This window comes from Alosa alosa, chromosome 22 (genome assembly GCF_017589495.1).
Source record: "Alosa alosa isolate M-15738 ecotype Scorff River chromosome 22, AALO_Geno_1.1, whole genome shotgun sequence".
Classification (NCBI taxonomy): domain Eukaryota; kingdom Metazoa; phylum Chordata; class Actinopteri; order Clupeiformes; family Clupeidae; genus Alosa; species Alosa alosa.
In genome coordinates, this window is record NC_063210.1 from 4,722,311 (window position 1) to 4,741,928 (window position 19,618).

General features: G+C 41.4%; 2 protein-coding genes across 3 annotated transcripts; both read right to left on the minus strand.

Annotated features, from left to right (window-relative positions):
* Window positions 1-1,733: 1,733 nt before the first annotated feature.
* Window positions 1,734-9,355, minus strand: kctd2 (potassium channel tetramerization domain containing 2). Its single transcript, XM_048233548.1, has 6 exons — window positions 8,706-9,355; window positions 8,224-8,332; window positions 7,953-8,044; window positions 7,486-7,581; window positions 6,000-6,125; window positions 1,734-5,504 (listed from the first exon to the last, which is right to left on the minus strand). The coding sequence occupies exons 1-6, from the start codon at window positions 9,048-9,050 to the stop codon at window positions 5,475-5,477; spliced, it is 798 nt and encodes a 265-aa protein (XP_048089505.1). The 5' UTR covers window positions 9,051-9,355; the 3' UTR covers window positions 1,734-5,474.
* Window positions 9,356-9,740: 385 nt separating this feature from the next.
* Window positions 9,741-15,975, minus strand: hexdc (hexosaminidase (glycosyl hydrolase family 20, catalytic domain) containing). 2 transcript variants are annotated; one of them, XM_048234149.1, is made up of 13 exons: window positions 15,668-15,975; window positions 15,420-15,535; window positions 15,171-15,258; window positions 14,928-15,092; window positions 14,336-14,519; window positions 14,143-14,214; window positions 13,829-14,027; window positions 13,468-13,550; window positions 12,774-12,852; window positions 11,308-11,403; window positions 11,057-11,146; window positions 10,733-10,791; window positions 10,224-10,313 (listed from the first exon to the last, which is right to left on the minus strand). In XM_048234149.1, the coding sequence occupies exons 1-12, from the start codon at window positions 15,830-15,832 to the stop codon at window positions 10,749-10,751; spliced, it is 1,380 nt and encodes a 459-aa protein (XP_048090106.1). In that variant the 5' UTR covers window positions 15,833-15,975; the 3' UTR covers window positions 10,224-10,313; window positions 10,733-10,748. The 2 variants fall into 2 exon arrangements, with proteins under 2 accessions (XP_048090105.1, XP_048090106.1); XM_048234148.1 differs by lacking the exon at window positions 10,733-10,791 and having other exon boundaries at window positions 9,741-10,313; window positions 15,668-15,969.
* Between the last annotated feature and the right edge of the window lie 3,643 nt (window positions 15,976-19,618).

Genomic DNA, 19,618 nt, shown 5'->3' on the forward strand with positions numbered 1-19,618 from the left:
CTTAATTTGTGCATTGACAATAAAGTATTACATGAACTAAAGATGACTAAAATCTTATGTAGAAGAAGAAACATTCACAAAAATCCATCCATCCAAAAATGACCTTTGTTTTTGATAGCTGTTGAAAACGGCATGGAACTGACAGAGATGTTTTTGTTTATAAATACATAATAAATAAATAAATAAATAACATTATGCTGATACCTTTTGCTTTTCCCAAATACAATGTAGCCTACAGGTGTAAGTGACCTTTCATCAATCCAGTTGCAATGGATGAACTGTGATGAACTGCCCTACTTGTGATTGTTTAGAGATTTTAAAGGTTTTATAACAATGCTACATCTTCTTTGGCTATTCTACAATCTATTCACCTTTTCAGCACCAGTAGGCTACTTTCTGTGCAGCCGCACACACACACTCAGGCATGCCAAACAAGCATACACAAAAGTTTCAAGAGTGGGGGATGGAGTAAAATATGGAGACAAATTGAAGTGTGATTTATTTTCGCGGAATGGATGTACAGGACTGAGCGGCGGTCATATTTTGTACCGCTATGCGGTACATCTAGTTTTTATTACACCGCATTGCCGTAATGTCTGAATTTGGTAAAGTCGCCTTCCGCTATAATGCCCCTTCAAACCTGGAATGCTCTACAGAAACAGTTGAAGCTATAAGCACTTTTATCTCATTAAATGAGTTTAAATGGTAGGCCTATGCCTCAGAGACCTTCAGTTATGTGTAATTAAGTGTAAGGCTACTGTTCTTATCTCTTGTTTTTACTGTTTGTGGCTTTTGCTTGTTGTGATGTCTTGTTATATGTTATATTGTGTAATGTTATATTCTTGTGTTTTATTTTTTTCTCGCCGTGTTCAATTTTTGTCCTTGTTAGGTGTTGTGTTGTGCTTTATGTTGCTGTATAATGTGGCGTGATTTGTGTGGTAGTGTCATAATGTTATGTAATTGTGGTGTACTCATGTTTGTTGCTTTTTTGTGTTCTTTGTCTACCAACTGGTGTTTGCTGCTGTTTATGTGTGCATTGTTTGTTTGTTGTTGGTTCATTGTTTGTCTTTTGTAGATGAAGTTTCTCTTTTTACTTACAGTGTTGCCTTTCTTGGCCAAGGACCATTTGAAAAAGAGACTATAGTCTCAATATGACCCCCCTTGTTAAATAAAGGAAAAAAAATATATGTATAAAATATAAATATGTATGTCTCGATAGTGTCAAAAATGTTGAAACGTAGGCCATATACCTACACTGTCTACTCCATTGGTTCTCAAAGTGGGGTCAGGAGCACATTGTCAGGGGGTCCCTGACAAAGTTTGCTACAAAATATGAAATTGTCTTATATGGCGAAAAAATGCTACAGTATCAGTATTTGCCCAATTGATCTGCTGATACGTTACATCAATACGTCAAAACACTTTACTATTAATTAACCGCCAAACACTATGTGTTCAACACAATAGGCCTACATTTGACAAAGAAACAACAATCCTTTAAAAAAAATCCTAGTGTCAAAGTTTGCGAACATGACTATTGTGGTATTAGCATACATATACATACATATAACATTAGCATCTAACAGAAAAAAAGGCTATACAACTACATGATTAACAAGTTTTATGTGTTGCGATTATGAGGGGTCCTTGGAGAATTTTCCACTCCATGAGGGGTCCCCGGCCCACAAAAGTTTGAGAACCCCTACTCAATGCTGAATGAAGAGGCACTCACATTTTTAAAACACAAACACAGTTTATGATAAAAATCAGACTTTGATATTGTTGTAGTTGCCATCTTAACGTTAAAAGTATCATCAGAAGACAAATTGAAAAGAAAAAAAAATGAAAGGACAATCTCACCGAGACTAGTCGGCTCTGCAACACTGAACTCCACGGTCTCCAAACGGACAGAATTCACATTTGACATCAATACTGATCAAAACTCAACACGCTCAAAACAACTGTATTTAATGAATTCTCACTTATGTTCGCAATGCTTGTTGGGAGAGAGTATGTATATAAAAGCATGCAGATGTTACTGACAAATCCTGTGGCAGACTCCAAATCATTCCCTCTTCTATTCTATGAATGGATTTTGATCAGTCAAACATTTAAATGTCACAGCAATGACCTACCGCCCCTGTCCACAACATGTCACTAGATGCCACACAAGACATCCAGTGTCTACATCCCATCACCATGAGGGCAAAACTTCAACCAGGACTGTGATAGCTATTAGCCTTCAGAAGCCAGCATGTGTTGTATAATTAACTGGACTGGACTAACAAAGGATTTGGAGAAAGGCTTTTTTTAGGGGACAAGAGTTGCAGAGCAATTCCACATTTAACACCAGGTCTTGCTTTTCCAGCATCGGTCTTATTCCATGCACCATTTAGACTTGACAGTGATACAAAGGCCACACATATCCCAGAACACAACATTAGATTCTCTAACACAATGCATGCTCTCAGGGTTCTCGTGCCAAATATTAGATCATTACTGTTTTTTTTTTATAAATCCCCAGAGTTTGTAAGATAGTACATATTATAATTACGTTCATCACAGAGAAAACAGTACTTTTTTGCCTTGACATCTTTTTGTTTAACATCAAACAACTTAAACGTGGGGTGGGGGGGTGGAGGTGGAGGGAGAGGTGGAGGGGGATTTTAAAGACATGTCGGTGCTCAGTGATGTTTGTAAATGCTCCATGTCTTACTGTGTGGCACAAAACAAACCAAATAAAAACACAGTACTCAATGGCATCTGTCAGACGCCTAGTACAGGTACTGTCAGTGGCCTTGCTCTGCATTCAAGAGTATGTCAGATGTTGCGTAGATACAGGGCAAGAGCCATTAATATTTCTTTACAAGGAGATGGTCTTTTTTCAGTTGTTTCAGGCCTGAATGTGTGGTGCTAGGAAACACTAGCCTTGAATGATTATGCATATCTTCCCATACTAAACAGAGAGAAGGGGGCAGTGAAAGCCTTAACATGCAGGAGGTGAGTGGGGGTGGGGGGGTTAGAGTGTTCAAGGGGGAACACAGAATAGGAGTCAGTAACAGTGGCAAAAAGATCTGACCATCTTGACTAAACACACAGAAACAAGGGCAAACAGGTGGGCTGTGGCCATCCCATCATATTGTATACGATCCAGGGGACCTCAGTCCCCATGCGCTTTAACACAAGAGCCCTCTCTGCTTGGACAATAAGGGAAGTAAACTGTGCACAACGCTGGGCCAAAGGCACAACACTGGACAAACAAATATGCATGCACGCACGCAAAAATGCACACACACACACACACACACAGACGTCAGGGCACTGACACAGAACCCTACAGTTCAGCCAAAAACACTGCACTCCCTGTCACCCCTACACAAACACTCTACACAGGAGGAGAGAAAACATCAACAAACCTGAAATCTGATACCAAAAGAACTACGGAGAGCTGAAAACCAAAAAACAAAGAGTGTGACTGAACAATAACAGACAAGTCCAAGTTTCATTTTGGTGCTATCGGATACAACCCATCGGCCGCTTCACTGACTGAAAACACGGGAATTGAAACGATCCCAAAAACATATGAAATGGTATGACGTCTCAGTCCACTGTTCTGCAGACCAGAGTGGCCTTGAAGAAGCCTGATAGTGGGGGTGAGTTAAGTGAAATGATATGTGTGCAGATTATTATTATATTATAACCTGCTTTCCAGCTTCAGGGGCCACTTCAGCCTGAACTGGTTTTGTTCTAGTATGGACATAGACTTCCTATAAAGAGATCCCCTGTTCAGGCCATGACATTTCAGTTCTGTGTAAAAACGGCACAAGAAAATAAGACAATGGGGGGTTTCAGTACAAACAGAAACAAGAGAAACCTGGAGCAGGATCAAACGACAGGGATAACGGTGAGAACTCCTCTGCTAGGTGAGAAACGATATGTCGAGAACCAAAATATTCATATCTTCACATCTAAAAACAGGCTTAAAATGACTGGGTAAACAAGGCAAGATGAAAGGTGCCACAAGGTTGAAGAAGCTTATTTTTTGTCACAGAATGTGTCGACGAGAGATACAAGACAAACTCACACCTTCATGAGTAACTGTTGGGTGTGCGGGGATACGCTGCCTGTTCTCCCACTATACATAGAATAACTCATTTTGATACACATTAATATGACCACTATGGTACAGATATCAACAGTTACGTTGCATTCAATCTTTTACACTGTATGTATATTTATGTGTTATTATCAATAATATCATTTTCTTGTTATAATAAATCTCACATGCCTCACAATTGCACATATTTTTGTTTTTCCGGTTGTTTCCGTGTGATTCACTCAGTGCCATACTGAAATGTCCAGGGGTGATGTGTTTTTTTAAGCGGACGACGTCGTCACTGGAGACGTCTGATGCTGACCTGAGTGAAGGAGAAACATGAGACGCTTCCTTCTTGTTTTCTTCCGCTCTCTCTTTTTCATGGTCGACGTTGAAGAGTGTCCAGCAGCACAAGGAGGGACCGCCGACAAGGAGGCATCTCCTCCTTGGTGGGTTTTCTTTTTCCAGGGCGAAGTAAAGAAGTAAAAGTCCCTCGAAAGCCTTTTCGTCTGTGGGACAGACGGCTGTGTGTTGGCTAGTGTGTGGGGCAGTCGGTCATCCGTGTCCATGCCCGTCCTCAGGAGGACGTAACGGTGTTGGTGAAAAAGGGGGTGCGGGGGTGGAGGAAGGGAATGGCAGTGGAGAGTAGAGGCAAGGGGTGAAGGGCACTCGCTATATTAACACATGTATCACATGTTCGTCCTCCATCCCAGACACACACGCACGCACACACACACACACACACACACACACACACACACACACACACACAGGGCCACACTCGACACCAGAGGAAGTGGTGGTAGAATATGTCAGTTATATCCACTTTGTCATGTCTGGTGAGAGTGAAGCCGTGTAGCTTGTGATACAAACGATACGTAACCTTTGTACTGGAACCGTTTTATGTACTTTGCTTGGACTGAGATGGATTCAGCTAGCGGTCACATATCGATCAACGTTTGTTTGTTTGTTTGTCTGTGTGTGTGTGTGTGTGCGTGCGCGTGTGTGGAGGATATCTGCCTGTGAATACATATGTTTGCGTGCATGTACATGTGTGTGTGTGTGTGTGTGTGTACATGAGTATGTGTGTACATACGTGTGCGCTTAGTGGTGTTTAGTGCTGATGGTGGTGGTAACTAATGTCAGCAGATGTTGCAGCACTGCAGAGAGGGGGGGCATAGCTCAGCCCCACCACGGAAAGGCACAAGGGGGTGGACGTGTGTGTGTGTGTGTGTGTGTGTGTGTGAAAGTATGCATGTAAGGGGGAGGGAGGGTGTAGAGGAGGCCTTAGGGCATGCATGGAGGCAGGGAGAACTAATGGCCCACCAGAGGGGCAACGTGATGGTGGTGGGGGGGGGGGGTGCCTACACGTCTCTCCTCACATCCGAGAGCCCCTCTCTTGGAGAATCTGTACAAGGAAAGGTAAGTAAACAGTCAAATTCAGTCCAAATACAGTGCATAAAGTCTCCCTTGGTTGATGGAATGCAAGATGCATGAATCAGATCGCAGGCAGAACACAGTCTCTACTGAGGGAGCAAATAAGATCACTTTTGTTTTGTCTTTCACAGTTTATCACCCTTTCACCACCACGTCTCACTCTTGGTAAACTAGATTCAATCAGTCCTCGATTCTGAAGAAAGGTTGTTGATATCTGAGCTCAATGGTCAATCAAATTCCCCTCATGAAGAAATGTGTTGCTGGCTGCAGTAGTGATCCAAAGCACTTTGTTTATTTCCCCATTTCCAGTCGGGACTGTGCACAAGCAGTCTTATTTTTCATTTTTAGAATTCCACTGAATTTGATGAAATGTGTGAAGGATTATAATCATGGGCTGCAGCTTTAGCCACAGATTATAAAGCCCCCCCCACCACCACAATGCCCATGTGTCCATGTGTGAGCTCACCTTAGCCTTCTCCGTAGGTTCGATGACAATGCCATTGGTAGAGTTATTGAGTTCGCGCGACACCACACACAGGAACTCTGCCTGGTCCTCGTTGCCATAGTTGTAGGATGAGCCGATGCTTATGAGCTGGGAAAAGGGAAGGACACATTTGCAGACGTGTAAAGTGAAGAAGGAAAGAGAGAGAGAGAGAGAGAGAGAGAGAGAGAGAGAGAGAGAGAGAAGAAAAAAAGGAAAAACACTCGCCCAGAGAAAAGAACAAGCGAAAGTCTGTATATGCGCCGTCATCACAAATACTTGGGTGTTCCAGATGAACGATAGTTTCATGCTTAAGACATCAGAGAAACAAGATCTAATCTCACGGTTTTCACTCTTACATTCATTTCCAATGTAGTGACTCAACCAGCAGATGCCAACAAAGTGCAATCTACACCAGCTATACACAGCAACTATGATTTAAACAACAATGTCTGGCATCACACTGCCTGATTATACTCTGCAGTGGAATTGCCATGTTGTCTGACCTCACTCCACAGCAGATTTCCTCAGTCTACAGCCATGAAAGTAGCCATATTTGACATTATAATTCCTTCTGCATGGAGGGGGTTGGAGCCCTGCATAAAACTCACACAATCTTATTTTGTTGAGTTTCATTTTAAGCGAAGAAAATAATACACACGCATTTTTTACGGATTATTATTGCAAGGTGTAAACAGCAATTTCCTTAGATCACTTGGCCATCATTGTCATTCAAAACACAATTAAATACTCCATGCAGCCTCCCTGACCCAAGTGAAGTCTTAAGGTCCACACGTGAAGGACACCTCTCAATCCTTTTCTTTTACTGATAACTTCTCAGTCCCACACAATGAATTTGAAGTTCAGCGACACATTCTACCTCCCATCTGTTGATTTCCAATCACATGATCCATAGCGACAGTGACAAATGACTGCATTATACCTAAAAAACATGTAATCTCTGACTGAGGCCCAGGTTCATTTAACTTCAGACGTAGAAGGCACCTGTTTAAACCAGCATTTTCAACTGTGATGTGTATTTAAAAAAAATGTGTAATCATTGTAGTCTACTCTTTGATACTTAAAGTAAAATATTAACTCAGTATAATTTTAATATAACTTGTTTGCCTTAAAGAATTTTCTTGATTTAAACATTCTTTATGGTCAATTGATATATGCTGACAATAGATGTTTTCATAATTTCAAATCTCCAATGTCTGACTTGATCATCCTCACATTTTCACTCTCACTGAACTCATTTCACTCAATTCTTCAATTGTAATGCTATGATGTAGATGCTCTTCTTTCACTTGCACTGTTAGAATGAGGCCCCAGAGAGTGAGGACATGTGAGATCATTACTAGGTAATCTAGTTTACCTCTCCGCCTGCCACAGCACTACCCAGGTCAGAGGTCGACAGAGGGATGTGCCCTTTTGGCAAAGGACATTCTGTGATGAGGGGGACCCTTACCTGTTCAAACTTCCAGCCGTCTGACATGGTGGAGACCATCTGAGTCAGCTCTTCCTCTTGACACTGCAGCACCCTGTACACATGCTTCACGGGGCCCTGAGAAAAAGCCAACCAGTGGCCACACACACACACACACACACACACACACACACACACACACAGTGACAGGATTGAATGAAATATTCATACGACAGCAAAAACGTGACTACATCTAGTGACTCACTGTTGAATATCTTTAAAATCACTCACCAAATTACAATGAATAATTTCAACTAAGTAAAACAAACAAACAGTAACTGAGGCAAATAAAAATGGTTATTTGAAAACAAAATCTAACACTTTTCCAGCCCACTACCACACACTAATTCACTAACTAGACTGATCTCATTGTCATAAATACCCATAAAATATCAGTCATACCGGTACCAAAAATACCCTGTGAGGAACAAGAATAGCCTGCTGTGCACCTGTGACGTCCTGTTCTCGTTGTCTCGTATCCTCTCCTTGACCAGTCTCACCAGGGATGCAATGTTATAGAACTCGGCCTCCTCCAGCACACCTGCAAGAGCCACCGCTACAGCTTAGACACTCCCCTCAAGCTCTCAGGTGAGTTACCTAAGGTAAACCCACCACGGCTGCCAGTAATTACAGTCATTTGCCTGCCCCCCGCTACTTATCGTCACACAGGCCCGTGTTTATCTGGGGAGTATAGTTACAGCACCGGATCACTGGGCTCACCTTCCTCCGCCAGGTTCTTGTTGATGATCAGCTTTCCGTGCCGTAGGTAATTCAAGATGGGGCCAAAGTATGTTGGGTCCCTGTCTATTAGGTAGGCTCCTGTCTCATCCTAAATGGAGAGAGGATAGCAGTGTTCAGTAGACAGTAGAGCCATTTACCCACACCATTCCCATCAATTATTGGTTTCTCCTTAGGCCTAGTTTTTTTTACAGGCTACTGGACACACACTGCATGGGAGTTTGGGAGTATTATAAGTTGTGGAACATAAGGTATACCTCACAGGTCCATGCATACATTAAAGAACAGTTGCATTATTTACACCAATGTGAAAATATTAATTGAATTAAATTAGGCAGTGTTTAAGTTGCCAACATATTTCCAGAGGCACGGAGTAACATGCCCATTCAAATACAATTCGCCATGTATACTTGTAAAATTAGTTGTACTAGAAACTCAACAGGAAAGCTGGCTCTCAAACTTACCTTGTCAGAGTCCAAATCTGGATCGTCTTGGCATAATCGAGAGAGGAACGATTTAGGTTCTCTACACAATGTCTGTTTTGTAGTGACAAAGTAGGTTCCACCGACATTAAGCCTGACCCATCGGGACCCCGGTTTCTCTGACTGATCTGACGGAGAAGTAGGGCTACTCTTCATGGGAAACCCAAACACTGCTCTGGAACTGGACACCCCTGGACTGGACATGCCGCTCCGAGGGGGAATCAAGAGAGTGGGCGAGGGGAGCCTTACCGAGCCGCGAATTTCACGGTGTTCTGATTGTTCTAAGATGCCAGTCCCACTTGGCTCCACAACGTGTAACTCCGCCATACTTCTGAGATATAAAAAGTCACAGTTTCGCACGGCAGGACACGAATTATTCTCTTCCACAAAATTGTAAACAGAGGCTAGCTAACTGGCTGTCGTTTCCTTTACAAGGTGGCAGTTCGTGGGGCGTTGCTGCACGCATCAGATTAGATTTGCACCAAATAGCATACACAGGGCCGAATTTGAGATATGTAAATACCACAAGTACGAGGCGGCATTGCTTAAAAACCTTACAAAGACTAAATTAATCTCTCTTGTTTATTCAAACGACCTATATATGGCCATAAACATTACGGGAAGAAGAACGCTCATAATCATTTCCAGGTCAGGATTTGGTCATCATTTCACAGTAAAAGTCCTTTACAACAGCACAGCTGCAAATGAGTTAACCTGTAGTTATTTTGAATCTCAAGACATTTGTATTATTGTTGTTTCTATTAGCCTACCTTTTTTGTTTATGTAACAAAATAGTTGAATATTTTCCCCATGCCCATATGAAAACAATGTTGTTATTGTATCCTGTTCCAACACTATGATTGCTAATATTGCATAGCCTAATTGCATTCTGATGCAGTACAATTTTGAGTAGATTGCATATTGCATTTACTGCATAATTGTATCTTGTATAGCTCCAACACAATTTGGAGCTGTAATGCCATAATGGTGTAGGATAACAATAAAGGCCCAAACCTCTGTCATTTTCATGTTAGGATTTTATTATTGTAAAACAAAATTAGAAACACAAGGAAATAGAAATGAGCATCATAGACTTCCTGTGCCTAATGATCTATTTATTTTTTACATGTCTTTTCGCACACTTTCAATACATCAAATTCAATAAGAGGTTTCTGATCTAGCATTTTACTCTAATAATTTAATTTGAACTGACCTGATCTAGCATTTTATTCTAATAATTTAATTTGAATCCATCATGTAGGCGCACAGTATATTCCAGCCGTGTGAACTTTAGTGCAAAAAACAGATCGACTGAAGCGCCATCTTGTGGTCCCAACTGTCATTTCTCTGAACAGTTCAAATCAACAATGACTGCATCACAGATCTCCTTTCTACCACCCACTGGGTGGCACTGGTGCATGCAGCCCCATGTTCTCCATTGCAAGTTGCAAGTCCTTCAGTAAGCTATGGAGAGGAGCCACCACGCTACTGATGTGCTGCTCCACCCACTCGTCTACGGTGGCCTGGGGGTACAGCTGGACCATCTCCTGCTTCACTTCCTCCACTTTGGGTTCCACAGCCTGGAGCAACCTTTTGGCAGGGGAAGTGAGAAAAGGCTCAACTGGTCAGTATGCAGAAGGCAGATGCCAAAACTATTTATCAAAACAACTGGTCAATCAGCATCTGGCCCACCAAATAGATGTACTGTAAATCAGCAGTGCTGTTTCAGTGACATGCATGTGTCGTTAAAGTTAAGTTATTTAGCAGACACTTTTATTCAAAGTGACACAGACTTGCAATACCGGGGATCGAACCCGTGTTGACCGACTGTCAGTCTGTATGTCGTGCTTGTGGAATAAACCATTAATTAAGTTATGAGCATTTTGCTAATTATTTGAAAATAATCGCAAACTATATTTATGACGGATTACTAAATTAGACTAGGCTGGTTAGCACCAGACCTTATCTTAATTAAAATGAGACAGTGAGTCTGGACAAGGTTCATTCACCTCCCATTTCCGACAGTCACCAACAGACGTCATCAAAATACCTCTGCAATTGGATAGACCTAAAACCAATCAGAGATTAAGAAGATGACATACTGTATGCTGCAGAGCAACGGAAAAAAACATCTCAACAAACTGCTTTGAGGTCATCATGTTAAGCCCCATTCAACGGTTGTGATTGGTGTCCAGGTTTTAGTAACATTAGAAATGGGAGTGAATGGCCTCTTTGCCAGATGGACTTGCAGAGCCAATTCAAATTTCTTTAAGGTTTGTCTGGGTTTTCCCAGGCTAAAATTAGACAGTGTAAAACAAATCTGAAAATCTTACGTCATCACTTGAATCTGTATCTGCTGAGCAATAAGTGGGCTTGTAATTTTCCTCTGTCTGTGATAGGGGGTAAACCAGCCTCTTACATACCTATAGAAAAAAAAAACATTACCCCAAGTGAAAACATTATGGGAAAGATACAGTAAGCTTGTACTACTCAATTCAATATCACATATTTGTCACCCCTGCTCTGAAATGTAAATGTTTCATAATCTACATGTCTGGTCACTAGATGAACCAGTATCACTCACATGTTGTTTTCAAATAGCTGGAGATCTTCTGACTGCAGAAGTGTTGTTAATTCCACCATCACTACAGCAAGCTTCTGGCCAGGAAAAGATGGAGTGCTTCCAGGGGATAAGATAAATAAAACAAAACAATTAGCAGCCATGCTCATCTCAGACATCACACACAGGCTCTATTTTAGCAATCTAAAACGCCTGGTCAGAGACGTAAGGTTAAAGGCATTTAGGGTGTGTCCAGTCCACATTCACTAATTTAACAGCGGAATTTTGGCGTATTCTCTCACACAAACCCACGTCACAGACGTACGTCACCGCCCATTTGGAGGTGCAAACACTCAGATTTTTGGTTACCATCAGTTAACTTCAAAACAGGCATTTTACTTTGGATAGACAATAGCAATGCATCATAGGAGTGATTAACGTCAAAAAATCTAGACTGCAGTAACTCAACATGACACCTCCGATAGGTTTAGTGTTCTAAAGACGTCAAATAGCCTGTTATCATTACCAAATTGATAGCCAAGGAGCCAGAAGTAAACACGCATGTATGGCTATAAAAACTGTGCCTTCATTTTACAACTAAACAACAACTGAAAATACTTTTATAACCCTTGAGCCAGCTCCTTACTATGTGATCTCAATGGCAATGCAGCGTTTGCACCTCCAACAGCATGGCACACCTGGTTACCTCCCAAAAACTCCCTGAAACGCCCACAAATACCCGTATGTTTGTGGGAATTAATTGTTCAAAAGGGTTGTTGTTATGTTTCTTAAGCAGTCAAGGGTGTGTTTTGGGCGTAACATCCTTTAAACCAATGAGAAAGTGTAAAATCAAACAGTGTGTTGGTATTTTGACAGTCAGTGCATCTGAAGGGATCTGCTTGCACAATTCTACTAATACTTGCTTTACTACAACCTGTGAGTGACTAGCAGAGTGTAGCCACATGCATTTGCACTCGCCTATTATTTGAACTCATAGGCAAATTGAAACTAACTTCACATGGTCTCATGGCAATGACAAAACAGTTCTACACTCACTTATTTACTTTCACTATAGACTGACCCCAAGGGGTTACAATCAAAAACATAGCCTGAAAAAAGCAAAACTTACCAAATGTTCAAATGACTGAATAAAAATTCTAAGGATTTATCCTGAAAATGTGTCATTGCCTGGGACTCATTTCTAAGGGCTGCTTAAATCTCGTGACGGTGCGTCTTTACCGCTGTGCTTTATATGCACTTTTATGCTGTAGACCAGGTTTTTCTTTGTCACTGGCATAATGATTTTTAGTGGAAGTAATAAATATAGCGATTTTCGGATCGTGCGCCTGACACTGGAACACTGTTCAACTGGAAAGCATGGCGAAAAATTAATCACTGAATTCGGTCTAAGTAACATCAAGCCTTTGCATCACGCTTGGCGCCAGGTTGCGCAGAGTGCACGATTAAGACAATTATCTACGGCCCCTTACCTGCCTATATCCTCTACCTCTGTGGAGGAGCTTCCCAGGACCTCAGTCACTCTGGTCTGAGCTTCCTGTGAGAAGCTACCTGCAGCAGACACACAGCTTAGAACAGGAAGCAAGAGAGTAAACACAAAACAAGCTACCTGCAGCAGACACAGCTTAGAACAGGAAGCATGACAGTTAACTCAAAATAAGTACAGTAATTTCCTGTGTATTAGCGGCATTGTGTATAAGCCGCAGAACAGTGTTTTATGCAAAAAAAAGAGAAACAAAACCATATTAATACCATATTAACTGCCCCTATGTATTAACCTCATAGCTGAAGATATTTTGCAAAATCAATGTAAGTCGCGGCTAATAATTGGTAAATTACGGTAACACATTAACAAGTTGGTACTGTTACTATGACTATTTTAAAAGGCACACATGAACATGTGTTACTTTTACAGTCTGTTTGATTCTGCTGCCTTGTGGCTGTACAGAACGTAACTTGGTTTTTGAAAAGTGCTTCATAAATAAAGACTAATATTATTATTATTTCCTCATTGTCAATCAATAAAACTTTTAACATCAAACATGAATTCCCATATCAATGTGTATATACTAGCTCTGATTCAGCCGCAACTAATCACAACAGCACCTGAGTTTTAATAAATCCAAATCCCTCTCTTCATTATGTAAAATGTTGAGTGAAACTGACCGTGGATCAATGTCTGTAAACAAGAGGCCAGAGAAGGAATGGCCAGGGGCATCAGCTCACAGAGGACTGACAGGTGGTCATACCTGTAAAATATGCAGGGCATCGTCAATTCAGTACACACTGACTGCCCTTCTTTAGAGCAAGCTGTTATCAAGCCTTGAGTTATAATAACATTGAAAATGTTGCACATGTAATGACACCTAAATGTATGGTTGTGGCTACTTGGCAGACAAATAAACACTTGTGCTGACACTAAAAATAACTAACAGAGAGCAAAATGGTGTTGAGTCATCCTGAGTATAATGCAACATTATTATTATTATTGGCAGTTACCTCAAACTGCTTTGCTGAAATGGCATACCTTTGCCAGCCTGTGAGGGCGATGCCTTGTAGCTGGACACCAGCAGACAGGGCTGACGCCACTCCTAGCCACTGCAGGTGGTTGTCCACATGCCTCTGTGTGGAGGGAACACAGGTGTGAACGCTGGTCGAGCCTTTAAAAGAGCTGGCCATCCACTGCTTATGTAGCCCGGCTGAACTGTACTTTTCCATTAAAAGCACTGGAGAAAGAGATTAAGAGGTTTCAGTTTAACATGCAATATTAGTATTAGTAGAGGAAGTAAAAAGTGTTTGCTCCCTTCAGATAAAATGCATTGTCTCACAAAAGTTATTTACCTGTATTTTCCACATCCAAAACAGGGCTGTAGTCCCATATCATAGGCTGGAGAAGTCCCACAAGACCACTGTCTGAAGGCAAAAAATATAAGGCTATTTTAAGACTTGCTGTCATTGTTCTGTAGCTCTTTGAGTTCACTATATGGCAACTTCAGACACCCTACAAAGGCAGCAGCTTCATCTCTTGAGTTACCTTTCAGTGTCTCCAGACTCATTCCCCGCAGCATGTCGTCCCACATGATCAGATAGAGGTTTGGGTGTTGTTGCTGCACCGCCTTCGCAATTTTAGTCACATGACTGAGGAAGAGCTGGTGCACACTGCGGTTTGGCGCACCCAGCCACTCTCTGGACTCCTCTCCCTGACCAAGCAGATACACCTGGTGGGGGTTACATTTGGGTGACCGTTTCTGTGGTGGATATCAGAGCCTACGCAGACAGATGGGTTTTGAGCTCATCACCCCTGAAGTATTAGACATTAGTTTGTATAGGTTGCTTAGTGCTTACAAATATTTGCAACATGTAAGATCAATAGAATACTCAATAGAATTGTAATTGAAAATTGCAACTGCAATTATATCACTAACTCTAGTCCTCTATTCTAGAAAATACTGTAACTGACCTCCATACAGTAAACTAACCTTAATATAAGTATGGCACAAGATCAATATTTCCACCGCTCACTCTGATGAATTGGCACACTAATCCTTTATGCTCCAAAGATAATCAAAACCAAAGGGAAGTTCAGCTATGATTCCATAAATCCATATGATGCCCAGAGCCTCTACCTCATCTGCCCCGAGGTGAAGGGCACTGCTCTCAGGGTGAAGTTCCATAACCTGGCGTAGCATCTCCAGCACCAGCTGCACCCCGCGCTCTTTGTGGGGGTTTAGGGTGCCAAGGCAGTGCCCCACCTCACGCAGCTCCCGGAACACACCATGCTTCAAGACAAACTGAGGAGAGAGACTTTTCAGTGATCACCATATTCAAACACTCTGTGGTGGAAGACTGCTGAAGACTGACTCACCCACCTCCAGATGTCCAAAGGTCTGGACCAGGGGAATGACCTCCAAGTTCCTGGATTTGGCAGTATTTTGCAAAGAGGAAATCTCTTCCCGGCTGCAGCAAAGACAGAAAAGTGAATGCTGATGATATGTTTCTGACTTGATCTTGCAAAATGCAAGAGGTAAAATAAAAAGTAGACCTCTGCTCTTAGCAATTGTATGCTGATCGACGTCCTATATGACTGTGGTGATATTAGACTTCCACTTTGTAATCACCTGTATGGAGGGTGTGCTGAAGCTTGGAGGATCTTCACCTCTTCCTCGTAGGGAAACATGTCCTCATATTCAATTAGTAACCCGTTCGCACCGAGGTCAGCAAATAAGTGAATAAGCTGTTGACATTGATGCATTTTCAAATTGGTGTGATGTCTTATCGTGTTACGCTATATTTAAGATAATACTGACATTAAAAAACAGTAGCTAGGATGGGTAGCCTTTCTTACATTAAAAAGTTATTTTCATACCTTCAGCAAATACTCAAATTTGGGAGGAGCCCCTTTCAGGTCCAAATGAACAAATTTCTTCTCAATCGTGGATAAAGCCATGACGCCTGCGACGTAATGTTGCCGGAGATACAGTCTACTTTCCTTCACAAGAATCCAGCTGATCTGGCAAGCATCAAAATGCATTCATCCTCACCTCACGTATACAGCCAGACGTAGCCTGTCACATAGCCTGTTCCGTGGTAGTAGGCTATCCTACGTTCTCTGGAAGTGCACCCGGGGTAACTTTGTCCAGTTTGATTCAAAATAAAAGTCCGAGGTGTCTCTCAAAACAGAAGCGTTAGGCTATTATGACTCAATGAATGTAATTCAAGCAACCAAGCGTTGTTTGCCAACTGACAAAAAAATAATAGGAAGAGTGTATTTAAACATTTTAGCTAAGTCAGTATCTTCCCCGCGTGACAGCAGCCAGCAGACCTGTCATCGCTTGTCAACATGCAAAGCAATGCGACTGTGTGACTAACTAGCCAACGCTACTGGTACCCGATGGTTTAGATCTGGGCAGTTCCAGCGTTATGGATGTGACAATTGGACTCATATTGGTAAACAAAATGCCTTAAAGTGGGGGCAAAATTAGTATCAGTGAATTAATTTGCATACATAATGTAACCTCTGTCCTCTGAATACTGAGAAATCCTCAAATTGCATATAATCAATTTCATCCTAAGAATACAAGCCATTTTATCAGCGTTATGGATGTGACATGAAATGGACACACTGTTGTGAGATTACAGGTTTTCTACAAACTCTGTGAATTTTGAAGGAAACTGCCGAAACTATGATATATGTAGCATGAAGGAGACTTGAATGAACACAAAAAGTGTGTTTTTGAAACTATGCGTCATTTTCGTAATGCATTATGTAGGAAAAACTGGCGTTATGGATGTGGTGACGTGTCTGCACCAGTCCTCGACAAACTACATAAAACACATAATTAAGTGAATTTTGATATGAAACAATAAATATTAATCATGAAAAACTAGCAATGAAAGTATTGCTTCCTCAGTGCCCAATAGGATCCACAGGAAGAATCAGGACAACAAGTCATTTAAAATATAAAAAAGGAATTCATTTTTTTCTTTTACAATTTTCATCAATTTTGGTCAGTGATTCCCGGGTTACTGAAACACCAGGGATGATACTTGGTGGCCACTCCCCTAAATAACTAGCCCTACCTGAACCGTTGCACCCAAGATGACAAAATATTTATGGTATGTTAGTCTCAAGAGCCCGCATTAACCTAACCCATACCCACTCATTTGTGATTTGCACACATCAAGTACATGCACGCGCACGTGCACACATGCACACACACACACACACACACACGCACGCACGCATGCACAGTCGCACACATACAGACAGGCAAGCACACACACACATAAACACATACAGACAGGCAAGCACACACACACACATGAATGCAGACACATAAACACACACACAGGCACGCATACGCATGTGCGCATGCAAACACATGCATGCACAGTTGCTCACACACACACACACACATAAACACACGAACACAGGCACACATACGCACATGCACACACACAGACGCAGACACACTCTTATAAACAAAAGCAAACTCACATATACACTCATTTACATGCACATGAGTTGCAGGAGTAGGAGATGGAGACAAATTGACAAGCGTGATTTATTTTTGCAAAGAGAGTATGCAGGACTGAGAGGCGGTCATATTTTGTACCGCTATGCGGTACATCTAGTTTATTGCTGCCGTTACTCATGTCACTCTGTGGGTATTAGCTACAGAGGACCTGACACTTCAAATGCTGGCATATAGCGTCATTTAAAATGAAACTGTGTTAAAGGAATTATTCGGAGTAAAATGCACTTTAGATCAATTTACGGATGATTGGGAGTACATTGAGTTGACATCCAAATCATGTCATTCGGATGTGTTTTCAGAAAGTTCGATGTTACCATTTTTAGTCAAAACTCGTTAGCAGGGGCGCAGCTACCCATTTTTTGAAGGGTATGCAATAACAAATTGCCCCAAAAAAACCCCACAATCAACTAAAGTAAAACAAAAGGCCAATACTTTACACTATTAGTTAAATTATAATTTTTTTAAGAAATTCTGCCAATTTGAACTTGTAGTATTGTTAAATGGTGCATTGTCATTTTAAGAGAGTCTAAACGGTTCTCATAACGTCCTTTTGCCAGTTGTTGCTCATGAAGGATGAGGCTGATCCAACTCTAGCCTTTTGCCACATTATCAGCACAATATTAAGCTATTGATATTAGGATTGTTAGGAAATGGAAATATGTAATGAGTTGTTGCTAGAGTGACATTTCTGTTTGCAGTTTGCCATTAAAAGTTCAATATGAGCATGGTAGCCACCTAGCTATATTAATGGAATAGGTCATGTTTTAATCGGCATATGCTTAGCAAACGCTAGTTAGTCTGTTAACATGAATATTTGCAAGCCTCCAAGCAGACGTCACACTTTAAATCCTACCTGTTGCTTTTCACCATTTACTTATTTAACTACTGTCGCATCCCTTGACATACCATCTCATTTTCCCTCTTTCTTTTTCTATGTTTAGCCCCCGACAGCTTTTTTGCTGTATCCATCTTTTTTCATAGACGGCAACTTACTACTCCCTGCTCACTCAGCTCACGGTGCCCCACTCCCTTTTCTATGTCAAAATTCTATGATGGAATCTTATAAGATAGGGCGCCTACTCTAGCCTGTTAGTCCTCTAAAATGTTATTTAACATTGAGGAAATTCAGAAATGATTTAGAAACGTATAACAGTAGCTACATATAGAATATACCAAACATATTATTATTATTATTATTATTATTATTATTACCATCGCTTTTGCCATTTACGGTGCTAAGCCCTATGCGCCGCATATAGCGCATACCCACTTTTTGCGCCACTGCTCGTTAGCCTGGAAGTGACGCGGGCATGTCATTTCTGCTACAAAACGCTATTTTTATACTTCTTCTACAGTTCCAAACAACATACACTTACGTGGTAGTGAGTAGAGGGTCCCTAAAGCCAAACCGAAGTATCCCGAGGTCTTTATGTGGTCGGATAGAGAGTCCAGAATGAATTTCATCAAGCCAGTACCTTTCCGGAAATGTTGCCATCTTTGCTCGCCGGGGTGACAAAATTGTGAATTTCCAGAGCGTGTTACTCCACACTCAGCAATCGACTCCTACGACTTTCCCCTGAAGATGGCAGCAAAATGGCAACAAAGATGGCAACATTTCCGGAAAGGTACTGGCTTGATGAAATTCATTCTGGACTCTCTATCCGACCACATAAAGACCTAGGGATACTTCGGTTTGGCTTTAGGGACCCTCTACTCACTACCACGTAAGTGTAATGTTGTTTGGAACTGTAGAAGAGGTATAAAAAGTTAGCGGCGAAATGACATGCCTGTGTCACTTCCAGGCTAACAAGTTTTGACTAAAAATGGTAACATCGAACTTTCTCAAAACACATCCAAATGACATGATTTGGATGTCAACTCAACGTATGTACTCCCAATCATCCTTAAATTGATCTAAAGTGCATTTTACTCCGGATAATTTCTTTAAGCAGACGTGAACGGCAAGCTGAACAGATCTGCAACAGAAGGAGGTTGCTATTAACTCCAGCTGCAAAGTCAACCATCTTACCAGCTAGCTGCTAACACGATACTCCATTACTGTACAACAGTATGACGGGAAGATAGTTACGGGAAGATAATCGCTCAGATTTTCAGATTTTTATTAGGCCACTTGAAAATAGGCTATGGCTAGGCTAATCACTGGAGGTATTTTAATATTATGTTTGTTTTGCTAATGCTTAGGCAGGCCTCCCTGTGGTTTTGATCAACCTAATAATCTTTGAAATTTGTCAATTGTAAACACTAAGGTGAAATGCATT

What these genes read in the sequence shown, in the direction of transcription:
- kctd2 (XM_048233548.1), bottom strand. Translation starts at nt 9,050, where the DNA reads ATGGCGGAGTTACACGTTGTGGAGCCAAGTGGGACTGGCATCTTAGAA. An exon ending in CAAGAACCTGGCGGAGGAAG is followed by an intron (nt 8,045 to 8,223) that starts GTGAGCCCAGTG and finishes TGGCTCTTGCAG; the next exon opens with GTGTGCTGGAGGAGGCCGAG. An exon ending in AACCTACGGAGAAGGCTAAG is followed by an intron (nt 5,505 to 5,999) that starts GTGAGCTCACAC and finishes TTCCTTGTACAG; the next exon opens with ATTCTCCAAGAGAGGGGCTC.
- hexdc (XM_048234148.1), bottom strand. Translation starts at nt 15,832, where the DNA reads ATGCATTTTGATGCTTGCCAGATCAGCTGGATTCTTGTGAAGGAAAGT. An exon ending in TTTACAGACATTGATCCACG is followed by an intron (nt 12,853 to 13,467) that starts GTCAGTTTCACT and finishes TGTCTGCTGCAG; the next exon opens with GTAGCTTCTCACAGGAAGCT. An exon ending in GAGGTAGAGGATATAGGCAG is followed by an intron (nt 11,404 to 12,773) that starts GTAAGGGGCCGT and finishes ATCCCCTGGAAG; the next exon opens with CACTCCATCTTTTCCTGGCC.